Raw genomic sequence first — 25,927 nt, 5'->3', positions numbered from 1 at the left:
GTGAACATATCTCCCAACACAAGGGACCCAAGGAAGACAACATCAAGACATATAATAATTAAAATGGCAAAGATCAAGGATAAACACAGACATTGAAAAGCAGCTAGAGAGAGGGAAAAGATCACATACAAAGGAAAACCCACCAGGCTATCAACAGATTTCTCAACAGAAACCTAAGAGGTCAGAAGGAAGTGGAATGATATATTTTATGCAATGAAGCAGAAGGGCCTTGAACCAAGAATACTCTACCCAGCAAGGTTATCATTGAAATTTGAAGGAGGGATTAAACAATTTTCAGATAAGCAACAGCTGAGAGAATTTACCTCCCAGAAACCACCGCTACAGTGCATTTTGAAGGGACTCCTATGGATGGAAGTATTCCTAAGGGTAAATAGATGTCATCCAAGGGGTAGACAAAGAGTACAGAATATGACTCATAACATACAAAGAATGGAGGAGGAAGAAAAAGGAGGAGAAAAAAAAAAGAACCTTTAGGTTGTGTTTGTAAGAGCATACTAAGTGAGTTAAATTAGACTGTTAGATAGTAAGGGAATTACCCTTGAACCTTTGGTAACCACGAATCTAAAGTCTGCAGTGGCAACAAGTACATACCTATCAATAATCACCCTAAATGTAAATGGTCTGAATGCACCAATCAAAAGACACAGAGTCACTGAATGGATAAAAAAACAAGACCCATCTAAATGCTGCTTACAAGAGACTCACCTCAAACCCAAAGACATGCACAGACTAAAAGTCAAGGAATGGAAAAAGACATTTCATGCAAACAACAGGGAGAAAAAAGCAGGTGTTGCAGTACTTGTATCAGACAAAATAGACTTCAAAACAAAGAAACTGACAAGAGACAAAGAAAGACATTACATAATGACAAAGGGGTCAATCCAACAAGAGGATATAACCATTATAAATATCTATGTACCCAACACAGGATCACCAACATATGTGAAACAAATACCAACAGAACTAACGGAGAAAATAGAATGCAATGCATTCATTTTAGGAAACTCCAACACACAACTCACTCCAAAGGACAGATCAACCAAACAGAAAATAACTAAAGAGGCAGAGGCACTGAACAATGTATCAGAACAGAAGGACGTAACAGATATTTACAGAACAATTGATCCAAAAGCAACAGGATACACATTATTCTCCAGTGCACATGGAACATTTTCAAGAACAGCTCACATACTAGGCCACAAAAAGAGCCTCAGTAAATTCAGAAAGACTGAAATTGTACCAATGAGCTTCTCAGATCAAAAAGGTATGAAACTAGAAATAAAGTACACACAAAAAATGAGAAAACCCACAAACACATGGAGGCTTAATAACATGCTCCTAAATAATCAATAGATGAATGACCAAATAAAAACAGAGATCAAGAAATATATGCAGACAAATGACAACAATAATTCAACACCACAAAAATCTGTGGGATGCAGTGAAGGCCATGATAAGAGGGAAGCATACTGCAATACAGGCCTACCTTAGGAAAGAAGAACAGTCCCATACGAACAGTCTAAACTCACAATTAATGAAACTAGAAAAGGAAGAACAAATGAGGCCCAAGGTTAGTAGGAGGGACATAATAAAGATTAAAGCAGAAATAAATAAAATTGAGAAGAAGAAAACAATAGAAAGAATCAATGAAAGCAGAAGATGGTTCTTTAAGAAAATAAACAAAATAGATAAACCCCTAGCCAGACTTATCAAGAAAAAAAGAGAGTCTACACACATAAACAGAATCAGACATGAGAAAGGAAAAATCACTAGACACCACAGAAATACAAAGAATTATTAGAGAATACTATGAAATATTATATGATAACAAACTGGATAACCTAGAAGAAATGGACAACTTTCCAGAAAAATACAACCTCCCAAGGCGGACCCAGGAAGAAACAGAAAATCTGAATAGACCAATTACCAGCAAAGAAATTGAATTAGTAATCAAAATTACCTAAGAACAAACCACCTTGACCAGGTGGTTTCACTGCTGAATTTTATCAAACATTTAGTGAAGTCTTCATACCCATCCTCCTTAAAGTTTTCCAAAAGGTAAAAGAGGAGGGAATGCTCCCAAACTCATTCTAAGAGGCCAACATCACTCTAATACCAAAACCAGGCAAAGATACCACAAAAAAATTAAATTACAGACCAATACCCCTGATGAACATCGATGCAAAAATACTCAACAAAATATTAGAAAACTGAATTCAAAAGTACATCAAAATGATCATCCATCATTATCAAGTGGTATTTTTCCCAGGGATGCAAGTATGTTACAACATTCGAAAATTCATCAACATCATCCACCACATCAACAAAAAGGACAAAAACCACATGATCATCTCCACAGATGCTGAAAAATCATTCCACAAAATTCAACATCCATTCATGATAAAAATCCTCAACAAAATGGGTATAGAGGGCAAGTACCTCAACATAATAAAGGCCATATATGACAAACCCACAGCCAACATTATACGTAACAGTGAGAAGCTGAAAGCTTTTCTTTTAAGATCAGGACTAAGACAAGGATGCCCACTCTCTCTGCTTTTATTCAACATAGTTCTGGAGGTCCTAGCCACGACACCTGCACAACACAAAGAAATAAAAGGCATCTAGATTGGCAAGGAAGAAGTCAAACTGTCCCTGTTTGCTGATGACATGATATTGTACATAAAAAAACCCTAAAGAATTGACTCCAAAACTAGTAGATCTAATATCTGAATTTAGCAAAGTTGCAGGATACAAAATTAATACACAGAAATCTGTTGCTTTCCTATACACTAATGATGAACTAGCAGAAAGAGAAATCAGGAAAATTCCAGTTGCAATTGTATCAAAAAGAATAAAACACCTAGGAATAAATGTAACCAAGGAAGTAAAAGACCTATACTCTTAAAAACTACAAGACACTCATGAGAGAAATTAAAGAAGAAACCAATAAATGGAAACACATCCTGTGCTCATGAATAGGAAGAATTAATATTGTCAAAATGGCCATTCTGCCTAAAGCATCTACAGATTCAATGCAACCTGCATCAAAATACCTACAGCATTCTTCAATGAACTAGAGCAAATTGTTCTACAATTCATATGGAACCATAGAAGACCCCAAATAGTCAAAGCAATGGAAGAAGAAAGCAGGGGGAATTATGCTCCCTAAGTTCAAGCTCTACTACAAAGCTACAGTAATCAAGACAATTTGGTACTGGCACAAGAACAGAGCCATAGACCAATGGAACAGACTAGAGAGCCCAGATATAAACCCAAGCATATATGGTCAATCAATATACAATAAAGAAGCCATGGATATACAATGGGGAAATGACAGCCTCTTCAACAGATGGTGCTGGCAAAACTGGACAGTTACATGTAAGAGAATGAAACTGGATTACTGTCTAACCGCATACAGAAAAGTACACTCAAAATGGATCAAAGATCTGAATGTAAGTCATGAAACCATAAAACTCTTAGAAAAAAACAGAGGCAAATTTTTTTGGACATAAACATGAGCAACTTCTTCAAGAACATATCTCCCTGGGCAAGGGAAATAAAAGCAAAAATGGACAAGTGGAACAACATCAAACTAAAAACCTTCTGTACAGCAAAGGACACCATCTGTAGAACAAAAAGACATCTACAGTATGGGAGAATATATTCATAAATGACATATCCGATAAGGGGCTGACATCCAAATTATACAAAGAGCTCACACACCTCAGCAAACAAAAAGGAAATAATCTAATTAAAAAATGGGCAGAGGAGCTGAACAGACACTTTTCCAAAGAAGAAATTCAGATGGCTAACAGACACATGGAAAGATGCTTCACATCCCTAATCATCAGATAAATGAAAATTAAAACCTCAATGAGATATTACCTCACACCAGTTAGGATGGCCACCATCTAAAAGACAAATAACAAATGTTGGCTAGGATGTGGAGAAAGGGGAACCCTCCTACACTGCTGGTGGGAATGTAAAATAGTTCAACCATTGCGGAAAGCAATATGGAGGTTCCTCAAAAAGTTAAAATAGAAATACCATTTTTCTCAGGAATTCCACTCCTAGGAAGTTACCCTAAGAATTCAGGAGCGCAGTTTCCAAAAGCCATATGCACCCCTATGTTTATTGCAGCACTATTTACAATAGCCAAGAAATGGAAACAACCTAAGTGTCCATCAGTAGATGAATGGATAAAGAAGATGTGGTAGATATACACAATGAAATACTATTCAGCCATAAAAAGAAAACAAATCCTACCATTTGCAACAACATGGATGGAGCTAGAGGGTATTATGCTCAGTGAAATAAGCCAGGCGGAGAAAGACAAGCACCAAATGATTTCACTCATCTGTGGAGTATAAGAACAAAGAAAAAACTGAAGGAACAAAACAGCAGCAGACTCACAGAACCTAAGAATGAACTAACAGTTATCAAAGGGAAAGGGACTAGGGAGAATGGGTGGGAAGGGAGGCATAAGGGAGAAAAAGGGTTCATTACAATTAGCATGTATAATGTAGGGGCGGGACACAGGAAAGACAGTATAACACAGAGAAGGCAAGTAGTGACTCTATAGCATCTTACTATGCTGATGAACAGTGACTGTAATGGGGTATGTGGTCGGGACTTGATAATGGGGGAAATCTAGTAACCACAATGTTTTTCTTGCAAGTGTATATTAATGCACATAAAAAAAAAATCTAAAAAAAAACACGTGAAGTTTTCATGGAAGTTGAGAAGTTAATTCTCAATGAAGTTCACATGGTATAGAACACAGAGAATGAATAGCTAAGAAAATTTTGAAGAAAAACAATGTGGGGAAAAATCCTTTATTAGGCAACAAGATTCCTACAGTTTTGTGAAGAAAGTGTGGTATTGGTATTGTGACATACAGATTATCTATATTTAGAAGGCTTTTTATCCTTGTGTAATTGCCTGCTGCCTTTTTTCCCCATTTTTTCCTGGTCTATTTTCCTTTTTTTTTTTTTTACATTCTCTCATGTATTCATTCATTCAACAATACTTATTGAGTTATTATTGTGCTTAGATCTATATCAAGTGCTGAGATTCAGTGCTTTAACATCTATTTATTAAATCCAACATCTGATCTTCCTCAGGGTCAGTTTCTACTGATTACTTTTTTCCCTATTTATGTGCCATATTCGTTTGTTTGGTTGCTTGTCATAATACTTCATTAGAAACTGGGCATTTAAATAATATAAGGTGGCAACCCTGGAAATCAGACATTCTTCTCCAAGGTTTTTTCTCTTTGTTTTTTGGTGACTTCTCTGAACTAATTCTATAAAGTCTGTATAATCTTTGTTTTGTGTGGCTACTGCAATCTCTTTAAATTTACATTAGCAGTCACTTACAGATTGGATAGGAATTTCCAATCTTGGAACCAATAAGTCTCACAGTCTTTGCTGGGGGTTCTGTGTGTATGTTGGCGCAACCCTTCAAAACTCAACAAAACAGTTTACAACTCAGCTTTAGTCTTCATTTCCTATTTGTACAATGTCTCAATCATCCAGTGGTGAGAATTTAGGACCTTCTTGGATCTTTTCTGAGAAAGCATACAGTCCTGGGGATGCACACAGTACACACACATAATTGGCCATCTATATTCCTAGGAAGATTTTCAAATCCCCTGTGGACATCACATTCCCCAGATTTTCCTTTTTAGCTTTTTAGGTGGCTTATTTGCCCCAGCTGTTATTTACCTCCTCGGGCATCCACAACCCTAAACAACTGCCTCTAAATTGTTTTCCACAAACAGCCCTGGGGAAGAGCCTTTGCACAGTGCATGAGCTACCATTCAGGTCTCATAAAAACATGTTTGCACTGGAGGTCTTCCAGGGAAACAGCAGACAAAGTCACATAATGATAGTTTTCTGGGAATGGGGATTTTAAGGATCTCCAATCCTGTTCTTCACTTTCTCCTGGGCTGTATCTTTTGCCACAGTTGTGAGTTGCTGATTCTCAAGCTACTGTGGAGCTGGATGGAGGGGCCAATGGAAATAGGGTAAAACACCACAAAACTTGCCCTTCTTACTGAAATTCAGTTGTTTTTCTTGGAATACTCCCTAGATTGCTGCAAGCATTGGTGAATTTACAGAGGTCTAATAAAGAGAAACCAGTAAAGGAAACTGAGAAGGAATGGCTAGAAAAGTGTTAGGAAGAAAAATCATTAAAGAATGGTGTCTCAGATAACAAGAGGGTATCTGCAAATAGGGGAACTTACCTCAAAATAATAAAGGTCATATATGACAGGCCGCTAGCTAACATCATTCTCAATGGTGAAAAGATAAAAGCTCTACTTCTAAGATTAGGAAAAAGACAAGGATGCCCACTCTTGCCACTTTGATTTGACATAGTTTTGGAGGTACCAGCAAATCAATTAGGAAAGAAAACACTTCCAATTTAGAAAGGAAGAAGCAAAACTGTGTCTATTTGCAGATGACACAATATTATAATATAGAAAACCCTAAAGACTCTACCAAAAACTGTTAGAACTAATAAAAGAACCCAGTAAAGAGGATTAAAAAATCAATATACAAAAATATTGCATTTCTATACACTAGTATCAAACTATCAGAAAGGGGAATTAAGAATGTAATCCCATTTACAATTGTATCAAAAAGGATTCAAAAAGGAATAAATTTAACCACAGAGATGAAAGACCTGTACACTTCAGTGTAAAGAATCACATAACATTGGTGAAAGTAATTGAAGACACAAACACCAAGATAAACCATGCTCATGGATTGAAAGAGTGTTGTTAAAATGTCCAAAGTAGCCAATTCAATCTACAGATTTGATTACTATAGCTTTGTAATATAATTTGCAATCATAAAATGTGATGCCTCCAGTTTTGTTCTTCTTTCTTGATTGCTTTGGCTACTTGAGGTCTTTTGTGGTTCCATACAATATCAAAAATACTGTACTGTAAACTTGAAGGTAACTAAGAGAGTTAATTTTAAGAGTTTTTACACACACACACAAATTGTAGCTGTGTGGTGATAGATGTTAAGTAGACTTATTGTGGAGATCATTTTGCATTATTTATAGACACCAAATAATGATGTTATATGCCTTAAATTAATCTAGCAATTATATCTCAATAAAATACACCCAATATCCATACAGTTTTTGCCCATTATGTGAGGTCACCCAATTAAGAACTATAAAAAATAGAAAATGAAAATTTCATCAGGAATTTCCATCCCTCAGATACAATCATTGATAACAGTAAGGTGTTTATCCTTCCAGATTTTTAGGGTATGTGTGACTATATATTTTTCCTATACAAATATCAATATATACCATTCTTTCTTATCCTTTTAAATTTTAGTATAGTATTCTATTGAATTTATGTACCATAATTGAATTAAAATTCTTTCAGTAGAGAAAAAGAAAATCTAATGAAAGATGTGCAAGACCATTACAGCAGAAATTTCAGAATATCTCAGAGAAAAAAATTAATAAATGGAGGGATATATAATATTCACAGAATAGAAAACTCATTATTTTTAAAAAACCAACTATGTCCAAATTGGTCTATAGATTTAATGCAATTTCAAAGAGAATTTCAGTTCCTCACCTTTTTTTCTTGGGGGAAGGTGCTAGCTGATTTTGAAATTTATATGGAAATGTAATGGGCCAGGAATGGCTATAGTCATCTTAAAGAAGAAAAAAGCTGAACAACTTGCATTACCAGATAATAAGACTTAAAGTCAGAGTTGCTTAAAACAGTAAGATATTTGTTCAAGTACAAACAGACCAATGAAACAAAGAGTCTAAAAACAGTCTCTCTCCATATATTCTCATATATACAAAATTATTAATGTATTCCTCAACAGAATGGCTAAAATGAAAAAAGAATACTATGTATAACCTAATGAAAAAAACCATTAACTCTTGGGCACTGCTGGTGAGAAGCTAAATTGTTACAACTAACTGGTAAAACTGGAAGTAGCTACAAAACTTGAACATATGCATGTATCCTATATCTCAGCAATTCTACTTCTAAGCACATATCCAACAGACCTGTGTACATATGTCCAGCTTCATCATTTAGTTAAAAGTGACTTCTCATAACAAATATAAATTGTACCTACCTCACTGAGTTATGGTGGGGATTAGTTAATACCTATAACTCAGAATGATTCCTGGCCCATAGTAAGAATTTAATAGCTATTGTTTTTATTATTAGGAGTCACATCAATATTCTTAACAAATAACAACATATAGTGATAGGTAACTAAAGTTACTCTTATCTAATATTGTATTAATAGTGAGTATTCCTTATATTTTAGGATTGGAGATTTGAAGGTAGTCTATGTATCTCATGGGTTTGATCAGTTTGGAACTCTTTCAGGGCTGGGAAAAGAGAACTAAATTATCTGGTAAGTAAATTGTCAGCTTTGGTATTCAGTTTTAGAGCCACCCAGGTGGTATGGCTTTGAGTCCTTCAATACCATCTTGAAGACTGGGATCTCTGGTGGTGATATTAAAGAGAAGCTGATGATTGTTACCTATGGCTGCAAATAGTATTACAAAAGCAAAGCACAAGATCTATATGTGGAGAGGCTTGCTATAATATTTTCAAGCAACTTACAAAGTAGAAATCTTATTCAAATTTGTTTCATAGGAGTTCTACAAAGAAACAAATTCTGTTGCAATTCTGAGTGTCTTTTGCCTAATCTTAGGAAAGGAAATACCAGGAAGAATAGGAATTGGGATATCCAGAGGTCAGTACTTAGAGATTTAGTCACATTAGATAAACTGAGTTTACAAAAAGAAAGCTCCTTGTTGATACTATAATGGTTTTTTAAAAACTCGTTTGTCTATATTAACAAAGTTTTAAATGGATCTTTAGATTCAATTTTAGGTTTCTCATTTCTCTCCTTTGGAAGACTACACTGTGAAAAGACTATAGTGGCTTCTAAGTGAAAACAAATCACCCATCAAACCTAAAATCCCATGTGAACTTTGTCTGACATAGGAGAGAATCTTTTGAGATATGTCTATATGTATAAATAAAGGATTATGTAAATTCCTGTGTTGGTTAATTTTAATAATAGCACTGATGATAATAAAATATTTTCTTCAAAAATCTTATGAACAATTTCCTCTTCACTTTCTGCTAAATAGCGATTAATCACTTATTATCAATTTTCAAATTAACATATCTCTAACTTAGATATCCGTATTATACTATTTACCCAGACTTAATTAGTTTTTTTAAAGATGCTGTCTTACAAGGTAAGTAATTCAAATTAACCAACAATGCTCTACAAACATAAATATAAATGATACTAAGTAAGTATTGATTGAAACAAAAAGGACTTAAACTAGCATTAATTCTTACCAACTTCAGAGGTTATTGATTCTGCATCAATGTCGTTAGCTCGTTTTCTTGCCACTTCAGCTAGTGCCAATTCACCCTTATCTAGTGCAAGGTAATGGATGTCCTTTGGAAATAAAGCAAAATGAAAGATTAATTCAAAATGAATCTTGGTTAAGTTACAAAGGAGATTTTGAAAGAACTTATTGTTCAGACTACAGAACAGACATGGCTGATGAATATTCTTTTTTGTATTTTGTTTTCCAGTACAAGCAAATTTCTTGAATTAGAGATCATAGCCGTAGCTAATGGCAATTATTTAAATTATTTTAAGTCTTTAGGGGAAAAGACAAGTATCTAAATAAAATGTTTGAGAAACTAAATTTTGTCAGGGAATAAGATAAAAACTTTAAGTGCTATTTTGTGTGGTGAGATTTTGATGTCTGATTTTCAAAATCCAGTTGTATATTATTATAAGTATTTTACAAGGGATACTATTATACAAATTTGTTTCTGATATTTATGTGTTAGGCACATACTGCTCTGTTAATATTATTAATACTTCTGCTATTTTGAACTCACTCAGTCAACAAATAATCAGTGCCTACTAAGTGCTAGGCACTGTTCCTGAATATAAAGATCAATTACAATACCATGTCTCAGAGAGCTTTGAGGTTGGTAGAGAGACAGACCACTGTGAGCAATAATTAATTCTGTAACAGTGTCCTAGGTTTTCTGGCAGACATTTGCACTGAGTGCTGTGGAGCCAAGGAGGAGGAATTAATTCTTGATCTGAATCTTGAAGGATAAGTAAGAGTTATGCTAGGAGAGAAAACGGAGAAAAGGTGATGGAGAATGTGCATTATATGTAGAGAAGCTTGAGAAAACAGTTCTGTCGGGCAATGGCAGGTCTTTCAATAGGAAAGAAGTGTTGGATGTGTGGGAGAAAGCAGAGAAAAATAATACTAAAGTAGGGAGAGCCACTAAAAAGGACTTAGAACTCCTTTTGGCACACAAAATAATTGTCAGAATGAAAATTTTACTGCAATAAAAATAGAAAAAGAGTATGAACATCCAGTCTACAATGAAGAAATATAAATGGCCCATAATCAGGAAAAGATATTTCACTTTATTAATCTTCAAATAAATGCAAATTTAAAAAATGTAATTTCAAATTGGATAAGTTTTTTAAAAGTTAACAATAATTTCACTGGTTGCAGTGTTTGGAGGGAAACATGCACCTATTGGGAATATAAGACTTTACACAGAGCAGGGGTTGGTAAACTTACAGCCTATGGGCCAAATACATCTTGCCACTTGCACAGTACACAAGAATGGGTTGTGTTTACATTTTTAAATGGTAGCTATGGCTCAGTCACTTTTACTTAACTCTGAATGGTTTTGGAATTAGCTTAATAAGGCAGACTTTAAAATGTTTCAACCTAAAACTACAAGGCAATACAGTAGTTAAATGTGAAACTTTTACTGTGATGAAGTCATTTCAATGAGAACTAAGATTGTTTAAGTTACAAATAATGTCAGGCTGTGTTATATACACTTCCGGAACTGACAAAGTTAAAAAAAAGTGAGATCTCCATTCTTACACAAATTCCCAGCAATATACTTTCTGATTTCAATCCACAGCAGCATTTTTCAACCTTGATCCAAGTACAAAAGAAATTTCCATATTCCAAAGTCTATTTAGCTGTTCAATCAAGTAACTTTAATATTAAGTAGTTAATTTGCAATGTAATGACATGCTAAAAGGCATTGTCATCTTTTAGCTAATAAAATGCTAAAAATGGCTTCTAATAGGTGAATATACTCAATTAAAACCATATACTCATAGATTGATATCAATATTTGGCAGTACCTATGTAAGAGGAAAAACAAAGGTGAAATATGTAAAATCTCGTCACAAATCGGCATTAATGAATCAACATTTGCAATTAATTTTGATGCTAAGAACACCAATTTTTAACTCTAGTTAAGTGAAACGTCATCAACCCCCACCCGGCAAAACAGTTCCATTATTCACATTTGTATTATGAAAATTGTACTCAATTATTATACTTTTAATTTCATCAATATTTATATAAATTTGTTTTCTCTTATTATATACAAGTACCTATATAATAACCTCAGTTTTGCCTCTTGGCCCACAAGCATATATTTACAATCTAGCCCTTAACAACAGAAGAAGTTTGCTGAGTTCATCTTCTGCTCATCTTTTAATGAGCAAATGGTAATAATTAAAAAATATGTGCTATTGTATTCAGGTCACTAGTATTTCATTTAAGAGTTTTCCATCTGTGTTCTTAAGAAAAATCTATGACTTGACTTGGGCTTGACTGTTAATAAGCCCTTGACTGCTATCAAGGTTATACTGGCCTTATAAAATAAGTTAGGTGGCTTTTTTCTATTTTATCCTCTGGCAAAATTTATATGTGATTTTTTACTGAAAATAAGCAAAATACATGAAATACACTTAAGAAGGAATTACCAACTATTACCAAGCAACATAAATGAACACCTGATTAAAATACACACCTGCTTGTGGTAAATAATCTAAAATTCCATGGAATTCCAATAAAAATCCTTACAAGGTTTTTCATGGAACTTGACAAGTTGATCTTAAAATTCATTATGTCAAAGCAAATAGTCAAGAATATCTAAGACTTCATCTAGTTAACATTAAGACTATATAACACTTGCATACAGGCATATAAACCAAAGAAATACAAATACTGTTTTCTTTATGAGTTACTAATGTGAGTACTTTATATTTACCAGTAATGTAGGGGTTAGTTATAAGAATTGTGGTCTACAAATTATTTCTGGAACATTTTCTGTGTTTTACTCTCACATTCTTTCTTAATTCTGTGATTTATCCTCTTTATTTTTTAATTGGTACAGGGAATTGGAGTCATTAATTGGAAGAGGTAAATCTTATCAGGTCTTAAATTGATATTATATCTATACCACATGAAGGTTTTCATTTCTTAATCTTTCTGTTTAAAAACATACATATGATACAATCTGTTTACTTGCTGATACAGTATGGGCCTTCTCACTATTCACTTAACTGAATATAGTCTTTAGCAAAATTCACTAGTGAGCATATCTTTGTAACTTCGTGCCCCTTAATTTGACAAAGTTCACAATTTAGGGTCTGACACAAGACATATCTAGTATCTATATCACTTCCCAATTGTCTAATGTTTAGGTAGTTTTTATATTGGAATTTAGTTTAAATGGATATATACAATTAAGTGGGAAATGGTCATATTCTAAGTGAGTTAAGCCACTTAACTTTATATTTAATTTTCATGTCTTTTACCTGATAGGTCAGGATAAGGTACTGTTAAATTATACTACTTTAATGACATTGCAAGGGGCCACTACCAGTAGAAGTCATTCCATTCATCCTGACTTCATTAAAAAAATTACTAGTATTCTAAAACTATTCCACAAATAATTATGGAATATTTACTGTTTGTTTCAGATGCAAAGGAGAATGTACTACAAAGTTAATGAAGCTTAACTTCATTGCCTCTTATTTGTACATGTTTTTTCCAGTACCTAATTTTATACTTGAAATCTTAAATTTTTATTGAGAACTATTCCTCAAATTGTATAAGCTTCAAGTCCTATAAAACACGGATCTACCCCTGATGCCTATCCATCAGGTTCTCATGTACTAGTGGACTGTGTTACCACAGGCTTAGTTGTTTAGAATCATGTCTGGGAGGCACAAGGAAATAGTGTAAGTTGTATGGTCCTTTTTGTTTTGTTAGTCTCTCTTTTTTGGGAGACTTATTGTGTAAAATAAAATGGCTTATAGCAAGTCTAAATGGACAACATAGATGGAAATAGATTTGAAAAGTTTCCTATTAATAAATTCCAACCTTTACTACCACCCAACCAGGGTTACCCCATTGATGGATGCTTTTATTATAAAAGTGTTGCTAACTTGGAAGCAAGTTTCCAGAAAAATATTCAAAAGAATAAACCACTTAGTTTCTGCCATCTCAATGACAATTGTATAATTTCCCATTTGCCAAAATAACTTTTATTAACATAATAATTTACACTATTAAGTTAAATTGGCTTCCACTGAACAAGGATAACAAACACTGATACTCTTTGGCCATGATCTAGGTTTAAAATTTTACACATATCCTGTCTGTATCTTCTAAGATCTAAAATAAAAAATTTACTCTTCTGGGGTTCTCAAAAGTTCAGGTGACTTTTGAATGTACTAATGGTATGAACACATAAATTTACAACAAAAAGTATTTAAAGCTAAAAAATATCTTGAATAGATTTTCATCCTCAAGTCATACTTTGGATCACTCCTTGGAAAATAAGTATAATTATTATAACATATTAATGTTGTTATAAGCTTTTCTTATTTTTGTAATGCTTCTGGAGACTGATAGCTTTGTATGAGGTACAGAAGAATTTATAAAGACATGCAACAGCTTATACATATTTAAGAATACTATGTCTTAGCCCTCCATGCTGTAATATTTAACTTGGCTCAAATCAATTGATAATTGGAATTTAAATTCATAATCTACAGCTTTACAAGTCAAAGCCTTGTCCATAATTGCTCTTAGAACATTTAAATTCATGCTGCTCTATTTCAACTGAAATAAAGCAAAATGTTGATACAATTTTTTCTACTTATTTAAATAAGACATTTAATAGCACAAATTTGATCAATAAGAAGCTTTTAACAATCAGGAATAGAATATTGTTTTTTATAGGATGATAATATTTTAGAGGCTTCCTATTTCATAGATTTGACGTTAAAGTAACTTTGAAGATAATGAAGTACATTAAATAATTTATCTCAGTTATACTGATGTAAATTTTAGTAATTAATGCTACATAAATAATATGTCTTTATTATGTAAGTCAGAACAATGAATAACCATTTTAAATGTGAAAATATATGGGAAGAACTTGCATTTTATTACCAAATGAAGAAGTTACTTGGAATGATACATATTTTCATGTTAGAATAAGTTTTTGGAAATTACATTATTTGAAATTTTCATAGAACTCATGAATATGACCTACTTTTTCCTTCCAGGATTTGTGTTTTTGACTTGTTTGAATTTTCTCCTTGAGGCTACTGGACTATTTAAATTCATTTGATTTAGTATGTCATTTTATCCATTTATATTTTTTCTAGGCAATTATCTATGTCCACTAATGGACATACTAAAGTGTTCATGTTTATTACACTGTTTATATGTTAAACTATCATAATTTTAAGAAATTTTCTGATCTTTCTACATAATGCTATGAAGTGATCCCCAGGATATACTGAGTTTAAAAAAAATCAAATTGCCAAACAGTGTGTTTAGTATGCTACTAAAACAGGGGTTTTATTTAAAAAGTGTATAGATGAATATATATGCATATTTAGTTATATATATTTTCTATAAATGAAGGATAAGCCAAAAGTGACAACCTAAAGTGGAAGGAAAGGAATCATGTGGAGAAAACAGATTGAAGCTAGACTTCACTAAATGCACCATATTTAAATATATGATTTTAGAACCATTTTTACATAGTTATAAAATAAAAATAAAAATAAGTATTGCTCAAATATCAAATCCAAAATTACATTAATGAACTTAGTACATTAAATTGGTAGTATAACTACATGACAGAACTTATATCAAGTTACTTTAAAATATAGATGTGTTTATCCCTGAGGGATAGCTCTAACTACAAAAGAATGACAAAGAAATCTTAGGATGTTTTCATATTATACTAACAGTAATATTATTTCTAGAAATATTCTAAACCCATTTTCTATAAATGTTATATGACATAGGTCAGCAAACTTACATGCTGTGAACCAAATCCAACCTACAACCCTTTTTTTGCAAAGTTTCATTAAAACACAGCCATACTTGTTTGTTTATATTTTTGCCTGTGTCTGCTTTCAAACTACAATGGCAGATTTTAATAGTTGTGACAGAGACTATGTATGCAAAGCCTCAAATATATACTACCTGGCCTTTTACAAAAATGTTTTACTACCCTTGTACTGGCCTTTTTCCCTGTAAAACAGTGACAAACTCAATAAAAATAAGCACTCTAGCACCCAGTCTGTGAACTCTAGGGATTATATGCTATTGAAAGATATCAGTATTACAGGGGTTATCCCAATAGGACTAATTGGGATAGTCCTTCAAGCCTTTAGTCCTTCAAGCCAAATTGAAGGACTAAAGACGAGTACAAAAATATTACCATCTGTACACTCTTTAAAGGACTACAACAAAATCCAGCACTGAATGAAACAAAATTCATAAACAACTTCCAATAAAGATATGTGAACTACTAAGAAAAAGTGACCCTAACCAAGAGAAAAATTGTTCACTTGAAAGATACCCAGAAATGTCAGAGATAAAATAGAATTAGCAGAAAAGAATTTTTAAACAGATATATATGCACATACATACACATACACACTCATCTATATGCACCAAACTTAAAGAAAAACTTGAATGTAATGACAACAAAATTGGATGATATAAAGAAAAACCAAATAGAACTACAGTTAAAATACAATGTTTAAAATGGGAAATCCACTAGAAAGGACTAAGAGCAAACTGGACACTGAAGAATAAAAGATCACTGAGCTGAAAACAATAGAACACACAATGAAAAAAAAGAAGACTGAAATGGAAGTGAACAGAGCTTCACTGGCCAGTGGACAATATCGAGCAATGTAACATAAACACAGAGGAACTAAATACTGAAATAATGAGTATTTCAGTGACCAGTGGATAGTTAAGTAGTACAACAGAAATGGAATTGGAGACTCAGAAAGGGAAGAGCAAAGGTGGCAAAGTATTTGAACAGATAAGAACTGAAATTTTTCCAAATATGGTGAAACCTGTTAACTTACAAATCAAAGATCCACAAACCACAAACAGGATAAACACACATGCATGCACATGTATGTACATGCACATGTGCACACACCACAAAGATATAATCAAATTGCTGAAAATTAGTGACCAAGAGAAAATACTGAAAGCAGTTAGAGGAGAAAGAGGCATAAATAGAGGGATAAAGATAAGAGACGACAGACTTCCTTCTGAAACCATGCAATCCACGAGACAATGGAACATCTTTGTTCTATTAATTTCCTGTATGAATACTGTCAAACATTTAAGGAAGAAATCATACTAATTGTACACATGCTTGTCCAATAAATGAAAAAGAGGAAGTGGAAGGGAAGAAGGGAAGAAAGAAGATGGAGCTGGGGGAAAGAAGACTAGTAGGTGAAGGGAGAGTGGGAGGAAGGGAAAGAGCAATACCTTACAATTCATTTTATAACACCAGTACTATAGTGATAGCAAAACCAGAAAGACATTAAAACACTGCAGACTGATACAAACACTGAGATCTATGTATCTATATCGATCTGTAGTGTTTTAATACACACGTACTGTGTATGTGTGTCTATCAACATTGCTGAGAAAAATTGAGAACATAAGTGTAAAACATGCCATATTCATGGATTCAATATTTTTAAGATGTCAATTGTGTCCAAATGTATTTACAGATTTAATACAATGCCAATCAAATTCCAGCAGACATTTTTTTTAGAAATGGAGAAGCTGATTCTAAAATGAATGTGGAAATGCAAAGGACCTAGAGTAGCTAAAATAATTTTTAAAAAGACTAAGTTAGAGGGTTACACTGCCTAATTTCAAAACTTACGATAATTATCAAAACTGTGTAATTCTGTCAAAAGTATTGACCAGAATATTTAAACTTGGGCATATTGACATTTTGGGTCAGATAATTCTTGTTGTAAGGAGGTGTCCTGTGTATTGTGGGATGTTTAGAACCATCCCAAGTCTTTACCCACTACGTACCAATAGCACCACATTTGTGATAATCATAAACATCTCCTCCTATGTTTATCACAGCACTATTTACAATAGCCAAGAAATGGAAGCAACCTAAGTGTCCATCAGTAGATGAATGGATAAAGAAGATGTGGTAGATATACACAATGAAATACTATTCAGCCATAAGAAGAAAACAAATCCTTCCATTTGCAACAACATGGATGGGGCTAGAGGGTATTATGCTCAGTGAAATAAGCCAGGCCAAGAAAGACAAATCCCAAATGATTTCACTCATCTGTGGAGCATAAGAACAAAGCAAAAACTGAGGGAACAGAACAGCAGCAGACTCACAGAACCCAAGAATGGACTAACAGTTACCAAAGGGAAAGGGACTGGGGAGGGTGGGTGGAAAGAGTGAGAGAAGGGGAATAAGGGGCATTACAATTAGCACACATAATGTAGTCGGGGCACAGGGCAGGCAGTATAGCACAGAGAAGACAAGCAGTGACTCTGTAGCATCTTACTATGTGGATGGACAGTGACTGTAATGGGGAATGTGGTGGGGACTTGATAATGGGGGGAATCTAGTAACCACAATGTTGCTCATGTGATTGTATATTAATGATACCAAAAAAGCCCCCCCAAAAACATCTCAAGACATTCCCTGGAGGCAGAGGAGGGGGATAAAATGATCACTGTTGGAAACTACTAGTATAGACATGCAAACCCATGGAAGAGAATAGAGTTCAGAAATAGACTCATAAATATGTGTCTCATAGATTTTCAAAGAGGTACAAAAACAATTCAATGTAGAAAGAATACTTTTGAAATAATTGGACAACCATATGCAAACAAAACCAAACTTCAATCCATACTTAGTTATATATTCAAAAATTACATTTAAATTAAACTCTTGGGAAATTTAACTGTAGTAGTGAAAAGCAGAGTTGTGAATTTCTGGGGCTGGTCAGAAAGGTGACTACAAAGAACTATTTGGGGTGATGGAAATTTTTTACAATACTGTAGTGTGATTATGTAACTATATTTGTCAAAATTCACTGAATTGCACATTTAAAATTGGTGTACTTGATTGTATTTAAATTAATTCTCAATATTGGAAATTAAAAATAAAATTTTCAGTGGATTGAAGGTTATGAAATATTTTTAAATTAATGTTTTAATAATAATGATAGTACTAAGAAATAGAATTGGTAACCATTAAAGAATGCTAGGAAAGCAACTTACTATTTTGAAATATGGAAAATAAAGAATAAAGTGTTTACCTTTTCTTTCCTATAGGAACTGTATCTCAGAGTAACCCAATACTATGGAAGAAAAAAATGTTTAAAGAATTCTAGCTAATGAATGAAAAAATGATAAACATGCACTTTGCAGCCCTAATGAAATAATGGCTATAAGCAGAAACTAAAAATATTATATAGAAAGCTTTAGGAGAACTGTATAATGACTGGACTAGACTGGATAAGCCCTAAACCCACTGATCAACCTTAATATTACAAAAGAGAAAACCTAACATTGTCAGTTGATATATATCTATAAAGAATCTTTGTCAATATAAGAAAGTAGAACAAAACTTTTTTTTTGTTTGTATACACATATAGACAAATGAACTATAGTTTCACAGGAAATACAAGAGACAGGAACATGTTAAGAACTCCAAAGGCACAAAATTGGCACAATTCAGAATATGAGAAACTTTTCAGGACAAATGGTGTGGGTTAATTCAACAGAGAAATTGCAAAGCAAGTGGGGAAAAAAAGGACATGGTTGAAAACGATGGCAGGAGGGCACAGCAGATACATCCTCACACACACACACCAAGGAAGCAACTACAGCAAATACAACTAACCCTGAAAATGACCTGAAGACTGAAGATCACCTACACCTGGTGAAGAGAACAACACAGAGAACGGTAAAGTCGCAGAGCAGCAACTGATCAGCACCCAAGCCTTTCTCCAATCCCATTCCACAAGCAAGAGGAAGAGAAATGGAGCAGTTGGGGTAAGTGCTCAGGCACTCTGCACACCTGGCCTTAGAGATCTGCTCTGGGAACAGAAGTCCACATTGCATCAGGCTTTGGTGATTATCAGGGCTAAACACCACAGACAGTTGGAGCACTCTGGGAGGGTGAGACTCCTGCCATTTGTGGAAGACATGCATGCTCCACTGGTCCCACTGAGACCCAAAACAGAGGTGGTAGTTTGAAAGATTTACTAGCAGTGGGAAAGGTGCCAGAGGGGCAAGGGTAGATGGAGCTCTCTCCACAGGAGAAAGGGCAGGTGGATTACAATTCTGAAGCCCTACCTTGGCTGAACTGGTCAGGTGCTCACAGGAGCCCCAAATGCTCTATCCCCCTTGCTGGTGGCTCAGCCCCAAGATACTACCCTACACTCCAGCACCACCTAACAGTGTCAGGCTTTGCTGCCTGGCAGGTAGAGGCTTTCCCTCTTTCTAGGCCCTATGTCAGCCCACCTGAGGAGGTGTCTGTGGAAGCCAACACCAAGTACTCCTTCTTCTTCACCAGTGGCTCAGCCCAATGCTGCACACCTTTGTGCCCAAGAGCCAGGCATCCTGATGCTGCGTGACCATATACAGACATGCCCTGCCACCACACCTGCAGTCCAGGGCAATGTGCCTGCCCCACCCACACCATTCACCTAGCAGTGCCACCATGCTGCAGGGTAAGAGAAGGTGGTCCTGTCCACAATGATCGCAAAGTGCTGGTATTCCATTCACAAAGGGCTGGCTGAGGTAAGCTGCCACCCACAGTGGACTGCCACCCACATGGCCAATAAACAGCATGATACTGGCAAAAGTATTGATCAGAATATTTAAACTTTGGCACTAGAGACATTTTGGGTCAGATAATTCTTTGTTGTAAGGAGGTGTCCTGTGTATTGTGGGATGTCTAGAAGCATCCCAAGTCTTTACCCACTATGTACCAAGAGCACCACAGTTGTAACAATTAAAAACATTTCAAGACATTGCCTTCTTCATAAAGTCATTACTCTCTAGACCAGGAAGCACAGCAGATCCATCTATACAAAGGAAACACAGAAACCCTGACAAAATGAGGAGGCAGAAGACTATGTTCCAAACAAAACTATAAGATAAGACACCAGAAAGAGGGCGAAATGAAACAGATCATCAATCTTGATAAAGATTTCAAAGTAATATTCATAAATATGCTCACTGATCTGTGGGAAAGTATTGACAATCTCAGGGAGGACTTCAACAAAGAGTTGAAAAGGTGCCACCCACAGCTAAAGAATACAGTAAATGAAATGAAAAATACAATGGAGGGAATGAATATTCTAATGAAATTTTTGGACTTCGAATAAAACAAAATTAGATTATGATCCCTTTTTATAACAATACTTTATTCCAGAACATATTCCATAATATAGAATAGTAATATATTTGAGACACTCAAGAAAATATGAGTCAAAGGTTTTTTATACAGCCAGAACAATCTATTATTCCTATGAGCCATTCCTAGAAAATCTACTAAAGACAGATTCAGACAACCCAAATAACTGAAGACATCTTCATAAAGACCAGTGGTAAGCATTACAAATATACTGACCTATAAACCAGTTAGAAAAGGACAAATCTGGTATGATCCTACTCCTATAAAGTATCAAAAGTAGTCAAGCAAAGTGAAAAGATTGTTGTTGGGGGTGAAAAGGACTGGTGTCTAGTGGGTAGACAGTTTCAGTTTTGCTGGGTGAAAAAGTTCTCAAGATCTGTTGCACAACAACATGAAAATACTTGACTCTACAAAACTACATACTTAAAATGGTTATGATGGTAAATTTTAATGTAATTTTTTTGCCATAAAAAATCCCCTAAATGATAGTTGTAAGGTAGACAATGACATAACACTGTACAACTATCAAAAAATACAATAGTCCAAAACTTGTGGGATGCTGCAAAGGTGGTTCTAAGAGGGAAGTACACAGCAACACAGGCCTACCTCAGGTTATTTATTTATTTATTTGGTATTGAGGTATATGAGTTTTAGATGTTAACCTCTTATTGGATAACTCATTTACAAATATATTCTCTCATATGTAGGTTGCCTTTTTGTTCTGTTGACGGTGTCCTTTGCTGTACAGAAGCTTTTTAGTTTGATGTAGTCCCACTTATTCATTTTGTTTCCCTTGCCTGAGGAGCTGTGTCCAGGAAAAAAATTGCTCATGCTTATGTTCAAGAGATTTTTGCTCATGTTTCTTCTAAGAGTTTTATAATTTCAAGTCTCATATTTAGGTCCTTAATGCATTTTGTGTTTACTTTTTTATATGGAGTTAGTAATCCAGTTTCATTCTCTTGCACGTAGCTGTTCAGTTTTCCCAACACTAGTTATTGAAGAGGCTGCCTTTTTCCCTTTGTATTTTCATGGTTCCTGTATCATATATTAATTGACCATATATATTATGTGGGTTTGTATCTGGGCTCTCTACCATGTTCCATTGATCTATGGTTCTGTTCTTGTGCCAGTACCACACTGTTTTGATTACTGTAGCTTTGTAGTAGAGCTTGAAGTCAGGGAGCATGATCCCCCCAAGTTTCATACTTCTTTCTCAGGATTGCTTTGGCTATTCAGGGATTTTTGTGGTTCCACATGAATTTTAGAACTAACTATTCTAGTTCATTGAGAAATGCTGTTGGTATTCTGATAGGGATTGCATTGGATCTGTAATTTCTTTGGGCAGGTTGGCCCTTTGACAATATTTATTTTCCCTATCCATGAATATGGAATAGATTTCCATTTAATTTTGTCTTCTTTAATATCTCTCATGAGTGTCTCATAGTTTTCTGAATACAGATCTTTCTTCTCCTTGGTTAGGTTTATTCCTAGGTATTTTATTCTTTTTGATGCAACTGTAAATAGAATTGTTTTCCTGATTTTTTTTTCTGCTACTTCATTGTTAGTATATAGGAATATGATAGATTTCTGTGTATTAATTTTGTATCCAGCAACTTTGCTGAAGCTGGTTATTTGTTCTATTAGTTTTTTTGTGGTGTCTTTAGGGTTTTCTATATATAGTATCATGTCTTCTGCAAATAAATCTTGATATGTAATATTTTCATTGTTGTTAAGTTAGAGTGTATAATGTCCACTTTGCTATCACCTTTAGCCCAAGAGTTGTTAAAAAGTATGATGTTAAATTCTGAAGCATATAATGTTATTTTTAGCAGTGAAATCCTTTTGAGGTTTATTTTCACTTTTATTGCATGGAAGTCACTGACTATGCTCTGTATGACAGCAATCTTCTGAGTTTGTTGAGACTTACTTGGTGAGAAGTTATAATAATTATTTGTGGTCGATTTTCTGATTTTGTCAATAATATGTATTGTTTATTAAATATATTTTCATTAGTTCAGGTTTTCTATTTATGTTATTCAAATCCTCAATATCCTTAACTCTCTGTTTTTCCCTCCCAGTGTATAGTTTTCTGAGAAAACTGTATTAAATTCCTGCATTTTGTGGATTTTTCTATTTTTACTTGAAGATGCTTCTTTAAAAATATATTTTGGAGTTCTGTAGTTAAATGAATAGTACTATGTCTATTTGATGGACTACTTCTGTTACCAGCTATATTATTGTAAATGATCTCTCTGTATTAGTTATCTATTGCTGCCTAACAAATACCCCCAAAGTTTGTATTTTCAAACAATAAACATTATCTCACAACTTTATAGGGTCCAGAATCCAGGAAGACTGAATTGGGTGATTCTCACTCAGGCCTTTCATGAGGTTGTAGTCAAGATGTTGAGCAGAGCAGCAGTCATCTGAAAATTTGGGGGTGAAGGCCTTGCTTCTAAAAGGCACTATTACATACCAGAGGCCTCAGCTCCTTACTTGCTGTTCACAAGACACATCAGTACCTCAGTGCATAGATACCTCCATAGGGCTGCTGGAATGTCCTTATGATAAGGCAGCTAGCTTCCCCCAGAGCAAGTGATCAGGGAGAAAGTAGGCAAAAAGGTGGCCATAATACACTTTATTACCTAGTTTAGAAGTGACATATTGGGTAACTGAAGGGAATTCCTAAGTTCAGCTCACATTCAAGGGATGAGAAGATAAAGCACACCTTTTGAAAAGAGAAGTATCAAAAAATTTGTGGACATATTTTAAAAGTATCTTACTCTCTTTCTTCTTTTAATCCTTTTGTCTTCAGATATTTTGTCTGATTCTTTGGTTTTGGCAGTATTTATTTGTATTTGTTTCCACTTGAACTTTTCTGTTATTTGGTTTTGAGTGTTTTTTATATGCAACAAATATCTGGATAGTTTAAAAATCCAATTTTAAGGGCTCTGATTTTCAATAGGGGAATTTAACTCATTTTCATTATAATTACTGATAGACATTCTTGACAGCTTATTTTGTATTTTCTATTTACCATACCTTTAATTATTTCCTTTTATTTTTATTTTCTTTTTATTAATTTATCAAGTTTTCGTTCTTATGTTTTTCCTATTTACTGGTTCTAAAGTTACACCATTTGTATTAGTCTGCTAGAGCTGCCATTAACAAAATGCCACAGGCTGGGTGCTTTCAACAACAGAAATGTATTTTCTCACAGTTCTGGAGGCTGGAAATCCAAGATCAAGCTGTTGACAGTTTTCTGAAAGGTTGCTCCTGAGTCCTCTCTCCTTGGCTTGCAAATCGCCACCTTCTTGGTATATCCTCACATTATCTTCCTATGGATATGCATCCCTGGTATCTCTTCCTCTTCTTATAAAGACACCAGTCATATTGACTTAGGGTTTCACCTTAGCTGCCTCATTTTACTTTACATATTTAAAGGCCTAACTCCAAATATAGTCACATCAAGGAAGAGAGCTTCTGCTTATGGATTTGGGAAATAAGGGGGACACAATTCAGTCCATAAAACCATCCATTCCTATTTTTCTGGTGAATATCCTTAAATTCATAACAAATTCATATAAACTTTTCTAACAGTACCTAGAACTTATCAGTATTTACTTATTTTGATTTTTCTCTGGTCACTGACCTTATGCACTCTTATTCAATTTTCTGGTTCCTAGTATCCCCTTCCTTAGGGCATAGAGAACCATTGGGGCTTTCTCCCAACTTTGGAAGTCATCTTCTTTTCTGGATACTTAGGTTTCTGCTTCCTTTTTTTCAACCTGATTTTGTCTGTTTTGCAGTTTTCAATGTGGTCCTCTATGTATTCTAGTCCATTATGTATTCTTGTTTTGAATTCCAGTTATAAATTTAAACACACATACATACATTTTGTTGAGTATGTACTCAAACCAATGTCTTAGAACAGAAGAGGTACATTTAGTTTAGAAGTTAATTTTTCAGAGTGGAGACTTCTGATTGGGAGAATCTGAAGTTGGAAGTCCAAGATAGGTTTGCTTCAGTAGAGGCCAGAAAAGTCTATAGTATTTAAAATTACAATTATAATGTATGTAATAAATGGTAATTCTTCCTTCTTAAGTTAGTAGGTATGAAACTCCACTATACAAAAGCAGTGCCAAAGAAGCAATTTTATGTCAACTTGATCACCAAGCAAGTGCCTGGGGGTGGCAGATGTAAGCCATGCTATAGAAATCATGCCAATGAAAGACAAACTACCCAATAGTATCATGCCAAGGGAAGGCACAGATGGCTGGAGAGCAGCAGCTATAGGTCTTTTTATAGCATTATCAAATGGCACACACTTGACATTCCAACTGGTCCTATGCCAATGGCCAAGGTAATTAGGGATGCCAACATGAGAATGTTCAGAATGCATACTCATCTTCATGCCATCCAACATAGGGCCAAAGAAGCAATCTTGGGTAGCAAATAAATACCTTATATGCCACAGTAATAATTAGATTGGAGAGGTTACCTGAATTTTCCAAAGCAGAATAAAGTGCCAAAGACAGATTAAAAGCAGCATTTCTGTGACTAACAGAAATAGAATTCAAACCACATAGCTCCTACCTAGAAAAAGCATGGACAATAAAGAGTCCAGAGCTATGACAACAGTGAAAAAAATTTTTTTTCTTTAAAAAAACTTTAAAGAATCTCAAAGTTACAGAAAAGCTTTAAGTACAGTGCAAAGATCTTTTTTTCTGAATCATTTGAGAGTAAGTTGCCAACATACTCTTTCCTACAAATTATGACATTCTCCTACATAATCACAGTGAAATCATAAAAATCACCAAATTAATAACAATAACAGTACTCCCACTTAATTACTGAAATTTCACCAATTGTTGCAGCAATGTTCCTCATACCAGAAAGATCCATTTCTTGATGGATCCAGTTGTTATGTCTCATCCTGTTAGATTAGAATAGTTCTTCAGTCTTCCTTTCACATACATGAACTTAATATTTTTGAGGAGTATAGTCTAGTTATTAAGAGTATAGTCTAGTTATTAAAATGTTCCTTAAAGTGTGTTAAACTTTTCCTCATGATTAGATGCCAGTTATGCATACAAAATATAGGGTATCAAAATATTTTGATTTGTTCCACTGTGGGTGATGGCATTTTGATCATTTGATTAATATGCCATCTATCAGCCTTCTCCAATATAAAGTTACTCTTTTTCCTTTTGTAAATAATACATATTTTATGGGGAAATATTTTGAGACAATGTAATTACTACATTTGTC

The 25,927-nt window shown here is 34.3% G+C and overlaps 1 protein-coding gene across 4 annotated transcripts in view; it reads right to left on the bottom strand.

The window, feature by feature from the left end:
* Positions 1-25,927, bottom strand: part of WDPCP (WD repeat containing planar cell polarity effector) — a 429,599-nt gene that overhangs the window by 176,343 nt on the left and 227,329 nt on the right. For all 4 annotated transcript variants that reach the window (XM_036890364.2, XM_036890366.2, XM_036890367.2 and 1 more), the window contains exon 14: positions 9,401-9,503. In XM_036890364.2, the coding sequence (XP_036746259.2) occupies positions 9,401-9,503 (103 nt within the window). The remainder of the gene's footprint in view (positions 1-9,400; positions 9,504-25,927) is intronic.

This window comes from Manis pentadactyla, chromosome 2 (genome assembly GCF_030020395.1).
Source record: "Manis pentadactyla isolate mManPen7 chromosome 2, mManPen7.hap1, whole genome shotgun sequence".
In the NCBI taxonomy this organism is placed as follows: Eukaryota; Metazoa; Chordata; class Mammalia; order Pholidota; family Manidae; genus Manis; species Manis pentadactyla.
This window is presented reverse-complemented; position numbering and strand designations above follow the sequence as displayed.